At 47.4% G+C, this 15,207-nt stretch overlaps 1 protein-coding gene across 1 annotated transcript; it reads left to right on the top strand.

Annotated features, from left to right (window-relative positions):
* Positions 1-2,078: 2,078 nt before the first annotated feature.
* LOC146183183 (uncharacterized) lies at positions 2,079-14,126 on the top strand. Its single transcript, XM_084608346.1, has 3 exons — positions 2,079-2,225; positions 10,589-10,728; positions 12,897-14,126. Exons 1-3 carry the CDS (start codon positions 2,079-2,081, stop codon positions 13,495-13,497), a joined length of 888 nt encoding a protein of 295 aa, XP_084464472.1. The 3' UTR covers positions 13,498-14,126.
* The last annotated feature ends 1,081 nt before the right edge of the window (positions 14,127-15,207 follow it).

Below are 15,207 nucleotides of genomic sequence, written 5' to 3'. Positions count from 1 at the left end.
TAAGCATGCCAACTACGTCCATTGCCATATTCTGTTACCATTAAGAATTCCAATAGGAGAACATTTTGCCAGCTAGCAAAACCAATTGGGCAAGCTGTTGACAATTGGAACCCACAAATTCCATTTGGCTCCAGTTAAAACCAGCTGGAATTCCAACTGGAACCAATGAACTTTTTCAGCTGGGGAGCGCTTTGCGATACGCCTCCGCGACAATGCTGCAATGCGTGAGCGACGAACGGCACATGCAGATGCTGTTAACCGCCGCTTCTGCGTCCCCATGCTTCACCTATCACTTCAAACTACGTTTAACCGAAGCCAACGTCTCTAACAACTTTGACCGAAGCTAAACCACAGCCAGTTTTTTATCCAATACACTGGTTGCATGTTTATTTGTTTACGCAGTACGATGCGCCATACTGGGGAACGCTTCAAGGCCATGTTGTTGGCACAGCGTAGGGCCGGCGTCTCTCATTTAATGTATCTGCTTTTTCCCAATTATGCTTCGTCACACGGTGACTCTTCGCCAGCGTCAAATAAACGTAAGTCTCGGCTGTCCGAAGGTTGTTGCCAGGAGGTGCGTAACAGGAGCGCTGTGCTAGCGCGTTTGAGCTATAGTGACTATGAAATTGGTACTATATAGCGCGTTGCACAATTAGAGGCGCGATGTAGAATGCTTCTCACAGCTAAACTGTGGAATCCTCGCAGTTAAAAATTTGCACAGAAAGGGCATTTTGTCGCTAGTATTTTTGAATACGAAATTTGTTTGGGGTACTTGCCTGATTCGATCAAAAGAAGTCAAATGTTCCTATCTTAAGCGGGAAACGCATGTGAGCGAAAAAGTGAGCGAAGCGACAAGGCGGCGCGGCGAAAGCGATCATGGTTCGCTCCGTCGCCTACTGGGGAAGACGCATGCACGCGACAGCGCGAACCGAGCGAAACGGCGACAACGCTCTGTGTAGGTTGTGTGGCTGGCATTTGGCTGGCATAGTGGCTTAGTACACCGCAAAACTATTGCCAAATCTAACAACAGTCATAACGATTGCAAGAATTACCGTTATTTTGCGACAACATGGCAAAGTAAAATGTATTTACAGCAAACCGTATCGAATGTGTGTGAACTTGCACTGTAATCGGCACGAATAGTCACGTGACCCCTTGGTGTTCTATTGTTGTTTCGGTTGCGATTAGACGCTCTTTGAATGCTTGGCTATCCACCATTGTTCGTACAAAGCGAAATGTTTACGCGGTAGTGCACAATCACAATGCAACACAGCAAAATAAAGAAAGCGCGCAAAATGAGCGGCAGTGACGTACGCTCACTTCCGGGCGAACGAGCGAAATTTTCTATTTCGGCAGATCCGAGCGACGAGCCAAGCGACACATGCATTTCTGTTCGCGCGACGCGTGCCGCCGTCGCGTTCGCGTTCGCGTGAGTTTTCGCGTGCATGCTGCTACAACTCTGTGACAAGAAAAAAGGGGGCGAACGTTTCTGGCAGAAGGTTTGAGTTGTAGCAGCATGAGGTGGCGCCATTAGTACCATCGCTGGGGCAGCGGCTCGTCTGGCGTCGTCGCCACCGCATAAGATATGAACATTTGACTTCTTTTGATCGAATCAGGCAAGTACCCCAAACAAATTTGGTATTAAAACATACTGGCAACAAAATACCATTTCTGTGCAAAATTTGAACTGCGAGTATTCCGCGGTTTAGCGGGGAGAAGCACATCGCGCCTCCAATTCTGCAACACGCTACATATATAGCGCTGCATGGTGTGAAGCTACTGTCTCATTAATTAAAAAGAACAAGTGGAGGTTGGAGAGGTAATACTACGCATTTTATTCGTTACGTATATCTGAGCGACAGGCGAATGACAAACTCTGCATTAAACTGGCGCATGCACTCGGTTTTCAAAATGGACCTGTGCAGGGCGCAGATATGACGAGCACAATCCAGGTTCCGCGAGGAAGCTTCAAACGCCTGCCTGAACAGCAACACAGCGAGTCTGCGTTGATCAGCATCTTGGCACCGCAAATCACTACATGACGATGGTTGACTTGGAGGTCGACGTGCAGGGACTGCATGGCCACGCTGGAAGGTAGCATCCAGGTGTTAGTCGCTGTGGTCTTTCACCAGCCGCCCCGAGAACATCTGATCTTCCATGAATCTGTTCATCCGCCCGCGTGTGCCAAACGAGACGGACAGCAGATCGACGTCTCGATCGACCGGGTGAGTGGCCAGAGGAAAGGCCTCCGTAGAACTGCACATCAACTATTGGAAAAGCCATCTCCCTGCTTACTTTTCTCTCACACCTCGCCTGTCCCACCTGCCGGTACTTGTGCGACAAGTTGAACCATATAGTAAGACGGCAACGCGATCGTGCATTGCACCTGGAAGTCGTAGCGGTTCTTCTCTGGATCGGTGAGCACAAACGCGACGACGACGTCCAGCAGAGGTGCCTCCTCCGAGAAGGCTTGAGAGGTAGCAAGCAGCCATTCGTGCCTCTGCTCGTCATCCGGGATTAGCCACGAGAGCGGCTTCACCTGGGAAAGGGTCCTTTTGAATTCACCGGCCGTAGCATCCTCTATATTGTTCATCTCCAAAATGGCTTTCACCGCTGCCGTCATCGTTCGTCCTTGTGACAGGGAGATGGAATGTGGACACGCGCAGCCCGTACAGGCAGTTTCGTTAGCAGGGTGCACGCTGATGATGATGGTGCTGATGCGGCCATTCCCCTTTGTATTGGGGGATCAAGTCAAAGATAGGTAACCCGCCGCATAAAGCCCCAAACCCTGCTAAAAACCACTCAATTCAGTTTTTGCACCAAAAGCACATTTTACGTGTTTTGTTCTGTTTTTGGTCTGCAAGCAATATATTTTTACCATTTTGAATGGAAACACTACATGAATAATTTCATTCTCGCCTTTTTTTTTTAATCTTTAACTGGGTTGGAAGTACTTCAATTGACCTTGGTACTTCGTCGAAAGGTAGACAAGCCATTTACAGTTCCTGTCCTCCTCTCCTTTGGTGCAACCGTCAAAGGGTATGCCCTAAAACCGGTGTGTGAATTACTTCATAATTATAATATTGCTACTGGAAGATTTGTGTGTTAGCGCTGAGCTGTCTGAATTGTATTTTTTCTTATTATTTTTAGTAATTTACAATTTTATTCCTTTTTTTCATTGCTTTCTATTACATCGCCTCAAAATTTCAAGTTATTTCAGCAACACTAGCTCCTAATTATTAGGCTATTTATATCATATAGTCAAATCGACATTATCAAAAATAGTATGTCACCTACAACGAATTCTGGCCAATCCCCCACTGTGGGTATGTGCCATTACAACGAGGGAGAAGAAGAAGAAGAAGGTAGACAAGCCAGACGGGCCGAGCATCGTGTGAATACGACACAATACGTTATTTATACGGCCTTATACTAACAAGCTTCTCGGTCACAGACTACCTGCAGGAGCGAAAATTCCCGAGGGCCTATATCGCTAGAGAACGAGTTTATGGTATCCGATAACGTAGACTTAAATACACAAGCGAAAGAGGCGATTCAGCACGCAGGCTTTTCGAAGGTATCACTTATCATGCTCGCACTCTCAAGGAAAACAAATGCATACGCGCACGGCACAGACAGTCGGCGTAGCGACATAACAGGCAAACGACAGACACATGCGTGCTGAAAATGACACCGAGCAATGCAAGCGGCGCGCCATCAATCACGGAAGAATTGTTGCACTAGTTTAGTGAATCTTGCGCAAGCCATACCTCATCAAAAACCGCATTAAAAAAAATAATCGTAATGACTTTTCTCGCCACGAATAGCTTCATATTGATACGGGGCAGAAGGCTAGCACAACCACAGCAGGTGAAGGGCAAGCGTCCACAGCACAGTAGAGCAAGTGTTCAGGCAAGTCCCAACGGTTTCTTCAGCTTCGTCTTCCTTTCGCGTCACTACTGTTTATCGTCCTCTTCTTCAACATCCAGCAACGCGCAGGGCATATATGTAACATTACCCCCCCCCCCCCCCCCCCCACGAAAAGCACAGTCTCGGTGCGCATTATGTCGAACTACTGCAGGTGTAGTACGGCTTCATTCGGGCAACATGAACGATCTCGGTACGGTGCATAGCGGACTGTTGCAGCGGATGCACAGGGGTGATTTCATATGTCACAGGAGTGACTGGCCGTAAGACACGGTAGGGTCCTGCGTAGCGTGGCAAGAGCTTCTCACACAGCCCAACTCTACGAGCGGGAGTCCAGAGCAAGACGAGAGAACCCGGAGAGTAGTGGACGTCGCGGTGACGAGAATCATGGCGGCGTTTCTGGGAATTTTGGTAGGAAGCTAGTCGGCGGCGAGCAATAACCCGGGCGGCGTCAGCTCGAGATATGGCGTCACGAACATAGGAGCTGACATTTACGATGGGAGGCAGTACGCTGTCAAACGGAAGGGGAGGGTCGCGGCCGTATAGGAGATAGAAGAGGGAGTAGCCCATTGTGTCGTGACGGGAGGAATTATATGCGAACGTTACAAACGGCAAAGTAACATCCCAGTCACGGTGATCATCCGATACATACATTGACAACATGTCCGTGAGCGTGCGGTTGAGGCGTTCGGTGAGGCCGTTCGTTTGTGGATGGTAAGCGGTGGTGAAATAGTGCTTAATGGAGCAGAACCGGAGAATTTCGTCGGCTACCCGAGCAAGAAAGCAACGGCCACGGTCAGTGAGCAGCTGGCTTGGAACACCATGGAGCAGGATGACGTCGTGGAGAAGAAACGCAGCCACGTCAGTTGCACAGCTGGTAGGTATCGCTCGGGTGACAGCGTAGCGCGTAGTATAATCCGTGGCCACTGCAATCCATTTATTCCCCGACGAAGAGAGTGGGAAAGGCCCGAGGAGATCAAGGCCAACTCGGGAAAACGGGTCTACTGGTATGTCGATCGGCTGCAGGTGTCCAGCAGGCACCACCGATGGCTTCTTCCGTCGCTGACACGGGTCACAAGAAGCCACGTAACGACGAACAGAGCGATAGAGGTCCGGCCAAAAGAAACGGCGGCGGATGCTGTCGTACGTGCGAGATAGACCAAGATGACCCGCAGTGGGCACGTCGTGCAGTTGCTGTAGAACGGTGGCGTGCAGGTGTTCGGGGACTACGAGCAGAAGCTCGGCGCCATCTGGTCGCATATTCCGCCGGTATAAGGTGCCGTTGTGGAGCACGAACAAAGCAAGGGTTGCATCAAGGTGATTAGTGCTGAGGCGATTGATAATACTGCAAAGCTTGGGGTCTAAGCGCTGTTCATAGCGAATGTTTAAAAGGTTAGAGATGGCCAATACACATGTGTCATCGTCACACTCGCTGGTGGGTGGTGGATCTACCGGGTTGCGGGAGAGGCAGTCGGCGTCAGCGTGCAATCGGCCGGACTTGTGGACGACAGAAAAAGTATTCCTGAAGGCGGAGGGCCCAACGCCCCAGGCGACCAGTAGGGTCCTTCAGCGTAGAAAGCCAACATAAGGCGTGGTGGTCGGTGATGACGGAGAACGGGCGGCCAAACAAGTAAGGGCGAAACTTTGTGATGGCCCACACGAGGGCTAAGCACTCACGTTCTGTGATCGAGTAATTCCTCTCAGCCGCAGAAAGGAGGCGACTGGCTTAAGCAATGACGCGAGTGCGACCCATCTGCTGTTGGGCAAGAATGGCACCAATACCGTGACCACTGGCGTCGGTGCGTACCTCCGTTGGTGCTGAGGGATTGAAGTGTGCCAGGATGGGTGGGTTGGTGAGGGCCGCAATGAGCGCAGAAAATGCTTGAGACAGTTCTTGGTTCCAGCAAAATGGAGCGTCGTTCTTCAGAAGATTGGTGAGTGGGCGAGCAGTCTCCGCAAAGTTGGGGACAAACCGCCGAAAATATGAGCAAAGGCCTAGAAAACTACGCACGTCACTGGTACAGCGGGGTGTAGGAAATGCTCTTACAGCACGTATTTTGTCTGGGTCGGGTCGAACGCCACGTGCGTCGACCACGTGACCGAGCACCTTGAGTTCATGTCGGCCGAAGCTACACTTCTTCAAGTTAAGCTGAAGGCCAGCTCTTCGGAAGACTCCAAGAATGGCCTCAAGGCGATGGAGATGGCTCTCGAAGGTCGAGGAAAAGATAATAACGTCATCGAGATAACATAAACACGTCGTCCATTTGAAACCGCGCTAAAGAGAATCCATCATGCGCTCGAATGTTGCGGGCGCATTACACAGACCAAATGGCATCACCTTGAATTGGTACAGGCCATCAGGTGTGACGAAAGCGGTCTTCTCTCGATCCCGTTCGTCAACAGCGATCTGCCAATAACCAGAACGGAGATCAATCGAAGAAAAATAGCTGGCACCGTGCAAGCAGTCAAGGGCATCATCTATCCTGGGGAGCGGGTAAATGTCATTTGTAATTTTGTTGAGATGTCGGTAATCAACGCAGAACCTCCAGGTATTGTCCTTCTTTTTAACAAGCACGACAGGTGATGCCCAGGGACTGCTGGAAGGCTCTATAATGTTCCTTGCCAACATCTTGACTTCATCTTGCATGAGGCGACGTTCAGAAATGGCGATTCGGTAAGGTCGTCTGTGAATTGGGCTGGCGTCTCCGGTATCGATGCGATGTGTAACGAGGGACGTTTGACCCAAGGGTCGGTCACCAAAATCAAAAATATCTCTGTACGATGTCAGTAGGGTCGTAAGTGCTTTAGCACGATCAGGGCGCAAGTCAGGAGCAACCATGCCGGATATACGGACCCCCTGAGGTGGGAACGGTGCAGGTCGTGTCGGCACTGCGGCAATAGGGTCACGTAAAAGAGCAGCCACAATAAACTCTGTCAATGGGGTCAGTTCGGCGAGAGAAATGCCCTCAGGAAGAACTTGCACAAAAGAGCTGAAGTTAAGGACTGGAATACAAGTGCTGTTATTCGCTACATGCACTATATTGTGAGGTAGAGCGATGCTACGCTCAAGTGTCACGTCAGTTATGGGGCAAACAACGTAGTCGCCATCCGGAACGGAGGGAAAAGGCGACATCTGCACATACACTGCGGCTTCTGGTGGTAGGCGACATGTAGCGGAGCGAAGACGTAGCGTTGAAGTTTCAGGAGCTTTGTTAATTGTCAGGGCAGAGCGGCAGGTCTAGATGAATCAGTCCAGAATAACAGTCAATGAGAGCGGAGTGTTCTGTTAAAAAGTCGAGTCCTAATATAACTTCATGATGGCAACTGGTGAGGACTGTAAATAGCACAGGGATGTGGCGGTCGGCAGTGGTAACTCTCGCAGTACACATACCAATGACAGTAGTTGTGTTGCCATCAGCAACACGAACGGTAGACGAGGAAGCAGGTCTGAGGACTTTGTTGAGGCGTCGACGGAGCGAGGAGCTGAGAACAGAAATGTGGGCTCCAGTATCAATAAGGGCAGAAACGGAGACTCCGTCCACAAGAATATCAACGAGGTTTCGTCTAGGTGCGGGGGTCAGTTCCGAGTTGACAGTCCGGGTCGGGAATGCAGCGTCACTCCAGGGCGCTGCACTCGCTAGTTTCCCGAGTAGGTACCGGCGTGTGATGGGGAGGAGTTGCGGCGAGATACCGGTGAACGGGATCGACGAGCCAGTGGGGATGGAGATCGGCTGGTGCGACGGGCAGGGGGGACGGTTTCGTTTCAAGTCTCATCTTGGTGAGAAAGATAATGTCCTGGTCCATCGTAGACGGGACGGAGCTCCTCTGGTTGGGCAGGGAAGCGTCGAGGTCCTTGGTCGTATCGGCGGTCGGCGTTGTAATAGGAGCGAGGAGCGAAGAAGGTACGGCTACGGCAATAACGCGATGTGTGACCGGCGCGACAGCAAATGAAGCAAATTGGCCTGTCGTCTGAGGTGCGCCACTCTGCAGGATTGCGACTAAGGTAGCGACGTGGGGAAGGCGGGCTGGCAGTAGCAGCAGCCTCTACAGGAACAGAGTGGGATGGTGGTGTGGGCTACACGGGGCTGGAGGACAGGCCGACGTTTGCAAGTTCTTGGCGAACTACGGCCTGTATCATGGCCACGGTGTCGGGTAGCGGAGACATGAATGGTGTAGGAGCTAAGGCCCCGAGTTCTCTCCGGACGATACGAGTCATGTTCGTGGGATGAGAAGGCTGTTGCAAAGGGGCCAGATCATAGCAGGATAATGTAGCTGCGGTGTTTGGAAGGCGCTCAAAGCGATGTACGAGGCGTCGTTGTTTAGCCTGCTCGAATTACAGACTTGAAGCACTGAGTCGACGGTGGAGCAATTCATGCAGAACAGGATGTTGAACGCATCATCCGCAATGCCCTTGAGGATATGGCCTACCTTGTCATTTTCCGTCATTGAGCAGTTGACCTTGCGACACAACGCAAGCACGTCTTGAATATACGCAAGGTAGGACTCCGTGGAGGATTGGATGCGAGATGAAAGTTCTGTTTTTGCTGCGACAGCTCGACCAATGGGCTTCCCGAACAGGTCCTGAAGCTTTTGCTTACAGATTGCCCACGCCACCAGCTCTTGTTCGTGATTTTGGAACCACGTGCGAGCGGTTCCCGCCAAATAGAAAATGATGTTGGCCAGCATAATGGTCGTGTCCCAGTGGTTGTTCTTGCTGCAACGCTCGTACTCATCCAGCCAATCTTCCACATCTGTCTTGTCTTCGCCATTAAATATGGGAGGGTGGCGGATTTTTGTGAGCACGACTGGCTGAGCCGAAGTTGCCGCGGTAGTAGGAGCTGCCTCGGAGGTCATAGTGGTAGTTGTTGACGTCGTTGAAAGCAGGTAGATGACGGCCACTGCGCAAATCCAGGTTTTGGCAGCGCAAGGGGTAATCTGTGCGCACGGGGATCTTTGGTCACCTCCACCAAGATGATACGGGGCAGAAGGCTAGCACAGGAAACCACAGCAGGTGAAGGGCAAGCGTCCACAGCACAGTAGAGCAAGTGTTGTTGTTGTTGTTGTCGAAATAACTTATGGCACATACCCACAGAGGGGGATCGGCCAAGAATTGGGTAGCAAAGAGGTTTTCTTTTTTTAAAATATACTTGCATAAAAAAAAATGAGCAAGTGTTCAGGAAGTCCCAACGGTTTCTTCAGCTTCGTCTTCCTTTCGCGTCACTACTGTTTATCGTCCTCTTCAACATCCAGCAACGCGCAGGGCATATATGTAACAATATTATCCTCGGAAACAAAAACATACTGCAGACTGGAAGAAAAAAAAAAGTTCTACAGCTGCTCCCTAACAAATAGCGCATACAAGCACGACGACCGGAGGCTCGCATGACGAGCGCGGCACCTTTCCATTCACGATGAATAATAGCGAAATTGTTGAAATCATTACCTGTAGCAATATAGGGTGTTGCACAATTAGAGGCGCGATGTAGAATGCTTCTCCCAGATAAACCGCGGAATCCTTGCAGTTCAAATTTCGCACAGAAATCACATTTTGTCGCTAGTATTTTTTAATACGAAATTTGTTTGGGGTACTTGCCTGATTCGATCAGAAGAAGTCAGATGTTCCCATCGCTGGGGCAGCGGTTCGTCTGGCGTCGCCGCCGCCGCAGGCGATGGGAACATCTGACTTCTTCTGATCGAATCAGGCAAGTACCCCAAACAAATTTAGTATTAAAAAATACTAGCGACAAAATGTGATTTCTGTGCGAAATTTGAACTGCAAGGATTCCGCGGTTTAGCTGGGAGAAGCATTCTACATCGCGCCTCTAATTCTGCAACACGCTGTATGTAAACACACTGCAGTGCCAACGTGCTTCCGTTTCTCAGAAGCGTCGGCTACACGTTCGTCAACTGATCACGATTTCTAGAGGATCTTCAGCGACGCCGACGCCTGAACTTTGGTCTGAAAGTCCCCATTTCTCTTGGAGCATGTCAAAATGAAGCGTGAACCGTCACAAACACGGCCACTTTTCACAAAACAACACAAATTTCGTCACAAACAAGAACCAGAAATACATTTTCAAGGGACGAGTTACGCGGGATTTTATATCCATGATGTATAACAAGGAAACAGCAGAGGCGAGAGGCCATGGAATGAATGAATGAATGAATGAATGAATGAATGAATGAATGAATGAATGAATGAATGAAAACTTTATTTCCACCGAAAAGGAGCCCTTAATTCTCCCGCCCCGGCAGCGTATTTGGGTTTGCTTGGGACGGTGGCTCCGCGAGAGACAAATGACAGAAGAGACGAAGAAAGCGGGCTGTTCCGGCCAGCGGCTATCACTCCCCGCACCTCTCGCTCATTGGGTGCTGCGCGCGCGCCCCTTTTGTCGCCGCGCTTCTGGACGTCCTGCTCCCTGCACCTCTCGCTTGTTGGGTGTTGCGCGCGCGCGCCTTTTGTCGCCGCGCTTCTGGACGTTCTGCTGCTGAACGTTTTTTGCCCTGTAACGTCGTTTGTGCGCTTCACTGCCTACCTGCCGGGTAACGTCGCGTGTGCACGCTTCGGGCTGCTGCTGAATTTTTCGTTCGTGTAGCGCCGTACGCGCGCTCTTGGCTTCTGCTGAACTTTTTGCCTGCATTACCGGCTTCATTGTCGTAGTGCGCTGCAGCAGAAGAGAACGTCAAATGCTTTCGTGTCGCCCTCAACACTGATGGGGACGCGTACGAGTGGCTGAGCAGCTACAGCAATGCTACGAGTACGTCGTGGGTAGTCGACTGGGAAGTGGCCGATCCTAAAAGGTATTTTACTACCTGACTTGGCATTGCTCGTTCCTTGTAGTTTTCTCTTGATTAACTAATTTTGCTTACACCCAATGTTCTCTCTACTGAACTGAAAGTTTTTGGTTGTTTCATTTTGTGTGATAGTATCTGTGCATTCAATTTGTTGATGGCCCAGCATCATAATGCACAAGTTAATGTGGCTTCTTAAATGAAGAATAAATGAGTATAGTGTAATTTCAATGTATCATTTTTCTAATATATGAATTGAAACAAAAGTCTGCTTAGTTATGCTGGAATGTAAATTTATATTTTTAGATTGTAAGCTCTACTTCTTGGGATGCAACTTTGAATTCGCCTGGCATCATCCAAATGACCTTGAGTGGACATACCGCACTTTTCTTACGCCAAAAACTAATCTTTATTTTTAGGTGTCCACAGAAAAAGACAAATACTGCAACTTTCTTTTCCCATAAACCACTTATTATTATTAACAATCGCAGAATGAAACGGCAGTATGACCTGGTGCAGATGCCCACCGAAAACCTGCACCTTACTTTCCCCCAAAACACACTTAAAGTAAAAATATATAAAAAGCATAATAAAAAGTGGTGGGGCATTCTACTTTCCAATTTATTTCCAACCTACAAGTCCCCCATGGAAAAAGCTACCACAGACAGCTTGACTGGGCCTACAGGCAGCATCTCGCAGTGCATTTCACAGCACAATAAAAGTGGACATGAGAGCAAAAGCAGCGTTTACACTTCCTAAAGAATTATATCAGATATCATAAATGAATATGAACATCACATTGCCTCATCATAAAATTTGTTGATTCGTAGCTAGGTGGAGCAGTAAAGTCAATGTGGGCTTTATTATAAAGTGATGGTATGCGGTAGTCAAGAGTGGCCCGGCCATAATTTTTTTTCGTCTATGTGGCACTGGTTTTACTTCCCTACGTAAGCTGTAAGCATGCAAGGGATGTGTGTATCATTTGGAGGGGTACATTTATGCATATAGAAAGACAGTTTGTAATCATATAATTTAGTTGCTTTAAGCATATGATGTTTAGTAAACAAGCGATCAGTAAATAGCTGGCTAGGGTTTCCATAAAAGTTGTCAAGAATTCGTAGCACCTTTTTTTGTAGCCGCTCTAGTTTATTATAATTATGGATGGTTGTAGCTCCTCAAACTAAAATGCAATATGAAAGACTAGAGTAGAAATTAGCAAAACATATTGCTTTTTTGAGCTTTACTGGAAGTAATCCTCTCAGCTTATAGAGACAGCCAACTGTTTTGCTTAATTCTATCGCCAACTTGCTAGCATGTGTGTTCCACGACATGGTTTCTTCAAACCAGACGCCTACAAATTTTTCTGAAGTCACACACTGCAATGCTGCACCTTGAAAGTGTAGGACTAGCTCAGTGTCACAGACTTTGTTATGAGGCTCGAAATAATACATTTAGGATTTTTAACATTCAAAGTTTGCTCAAATAACTATTTATGACAGTGTTCAATTTGGTAAAGGTTTGTGCGGAGAAAAAAATATTTGTGTCATCAGCGTACATGACCAGTTTCGGTGAAAGAGGCAAATTGCACGTCATTAATACATGTCGGGATACATGTAAAAACTGGGATGTGGTCACTGATATAAAGGGAAAGCACACCTGATAAGCACTGGTCACAATGTACAATTGGTAATGCAGATATCTAGAAGTGTGGCACCGGTATCGGTAACATGGGTAGGCAAGGAAATTATATTCGAACAAGTGGAAGCGCGAAGTATGGTTTCTAGGCACTCAGAAGATGAATCTTCACCAAGCATATTGATATTCACATCACCCATAACTAAGAAGGCTCCTTGCATTGAATGGAGGCTTGACAACAAAGTTTTCATTAATTCAAAAAATTAGGTTTTGTATCCTAATAGTGGCCTATGGACAGCTGCTATAAGAATATTTTTTAACCGTACCATAAAGCACTCAACACTGGTGTAATGCATGGTTATTCGCCGAGAACTTCGCAGGCAATTGAGGCTTTGCTTTTTACCTCTTAAGGTGAAGCTTGAGCATCCCCCTAATGCAAACCCCCTCTACAACCTTGCTAAAGCATGTCAAACCATACTTCCCATAGCTTTTGCTTGTGACTATTTTGAAGCCATTCTTATAGCCCCCCATTTTTTCCCTAGGATTGTATTCCACAAAAGGTGGAGATGCCAGCATAGCAGTCGCAACAAGACTGCTGGCCGGAACGCTACAAACTGCCCAGCCTTCGTTGACATAAAAGTCAAGAAAGTCACAAAGGACACAAAGAAGAGGGATGGCTTCTTGAAGCGAACTGTGCCGCTGCCTGCTGTCATCAGGGTCATGGATGACCATAATCATGCTACTGACTGCGCGGATGGCCTGCGGTTGCTGCGGAGCACGTCTGACACTCGGGCAGCATTTCATTCCTACTTTAATGATGGCCACAGCCCAGCAGAGGCCATAGCACTACACCAACGAAAGCTGGAAGTAGAGGATGACGGGCTAGAAAAACTGGCGAGTGGTGCTGTAAACCCGAGTGCCAACACAGTCTACAACTGGTACCGGGTCTGGCGGAAGGAACACTTTGGCAGTACTGCAGATCCTTTGACTAAGCTGGCTGAAAAGGCACCAGCCTATCTTCATAACGGTAAGTTGCAATATGCTCAACAGTACTATGTGATGGAGAAATTTTTTTTTTGCGATTTTATAGCCTCAGGGCATAAATCCATAACGTTGTTGCAGCCTGGAAAGGCCGACATCTGAGGTTGCATTACAGTTTTCTTTTCCCTTCTAGAGGCCACGTCAGGCTTTAACCATAAAGCTTCGGAGCAATGGCCATGTTAGTCTCCACTTTTCAATACCTGGAACTTTGAGATTTGCAGGCCAAACAGTCAGTTCTCTGTCTCGTGAACATTGTGCCTGCCACAGGAGCCGCTAACATAGTAATAGGCCTGGTGCATGAAAATGCAATGTAGACAAATCCCACTGGTTTCATGTGGTATTTAATGTTTTAGCGTTACAAGCTGCAGTGAATATTTTCATATCTTAAACTTGTCATGAGCATGCATCTAGCCTGTGAGAGTTGATAGTGGGTATAACATGTTAAGTTGGCAGGAGCAATATAAAGTGACATGTCTGTGTTTGTACTGCGTCACATAAAATACCCCAGAAAAAAGATTGAATGGCTAAGATTCAAAACCATGAATTTCTCACAGCCTCATAGACACCATATGATTGCCATGTTACTTGCTGGATAAGGTGAACATGGCTTATACTAAGTGAAATGCAAAATCTCGTGATATGAAGGTGAAAAAAAGGGTGAATGCACCATAAGAATGATACGGTGCAAACAAGGCATAAAAGAAAGTGTACAATAGCCTATAAAAGGTGTTTGCAGTCATTAGCTTGATAACTGTTTGCCAGCAGTGAAACCTTACTTCTGGATAGCACAAACAGTAATTATTTCGTCTTTTTTGTGTCCTGTTTAATGATCCGACATCTAAAATATCATTTATGAAAAACTTCCCAATTCAATCAACCATACTATCAAAATAAAAAAAGAAATTCCTCTGCGTGTTTTCCATGATTCCAGAGACTTCTGACTTTTGTTACATGCACAGCTCTACAAAGCCCTCAATTATATACGCATATCTGCTCAGCAAGGGCGCGCTATTAAAAATCGGTTTTAAAAATTATGTGTGGAAAGCCATGATAAACAGTAAACTGTATTGGGTGAGTTAAAAGTAGTTCACATTGTGGAAAAGTGCAAAAGAGACAAAGGACAGAGAAAGGAGAGGACGACACGGGTGCTGTCTAACAACTTAAGATTTATTAGAAAGTATATACGGTGAAATGTGCGAAACCAAAACAAAACATCAAGGATTATGCTGCAATGAAAGGCACTTATCAATGAAGGCTATCTCATTTCCTTGTAACACAAAAGACTGTTATGCTACACATGTGACCGGCTTCTTAGCAATGCAGTAAGCTTCAAAAATATCCCTGCCTATCTGGTTGTTGCTGTAGTAATGGGTCGTAGTGTTATGCAAAGCCAGATAGCAATTATGCTTCCTGGTAGGCTGGAGTCTTTCTTACACACGGAATTGAAGCTTACAGGTTTGTCATGTAGTATAACAGCAATGTTTTGTGTCTCAGGATATTTGCATAATTTTCTTTTCATGCTGTATTTACTACTGCTTTCATGAAAGTTTGAGAATCCGAAATAAAATTTCTCATTACCACCTATTATTTACACTTGAAATGTATACAAAATATAGTGCATTCACTTCATTCTATTTTCATGTGTTAATTTAATGCAGGCACCACATTATTTCCGGTCAAAAATAAGTAAATAACCTAAACGGAGGCCATTTGCTACACAACAAGGGTGGGACCAAAGAGGGTCTTACTGCTCCTGATATCACAGAAGCACAGGCGGTTCTCGCACAATTGCTGCCTTCCCCATATAGTCAT

This window comes from Amblyomma maculatum, chromosome 7, assembly GCF_055883805.1.
Source record: "Amblyomma maculatum isolate TAMU_Amacu chromosome 7, ASM5588380v1, whole genome shotgun sequence".
Classification (NCBI taxonomy): Eukaryota; Metazoa; Arthropoda; class Arachnida; order Ixodida; family Ixodidae; genus Amblyomma; species Amblyomma maculatum.
The sequence above is the reverse complement of the archived record's forward strand: the minus strand, read 5'-3'. Positions and strand labels throughout refer to the sequence as shown.

What these genes read in the sequence shown, in the direction of transcription:
- LOC146183183 (XM_084608346.1), top strand. Translation starts at nt 2,079, where the DNA reads ATGGCCACGCTGGAAGGTAGCATCCAGGTGTTAGTCGCTGTGGTCTTT. An exon ending in TCGACGTCTCGATCGACCGG is followed by an intron (nt 2,226 to 10,588) that starts GTGAGTGGCCAG and finishes TCATTGTCGTAG; the next exon opens with TGCGCTGCAGCAGAAGAGAA. An exon ending in GAAGTGGCCGATCCTAAAAG is followed by an intron (nt 10,729 to 12,896) that starts GTATTTTACTAC and finishes TTTTTTCCCTAG; the next exon opens with GATTGTATTCCACAAAAGGT.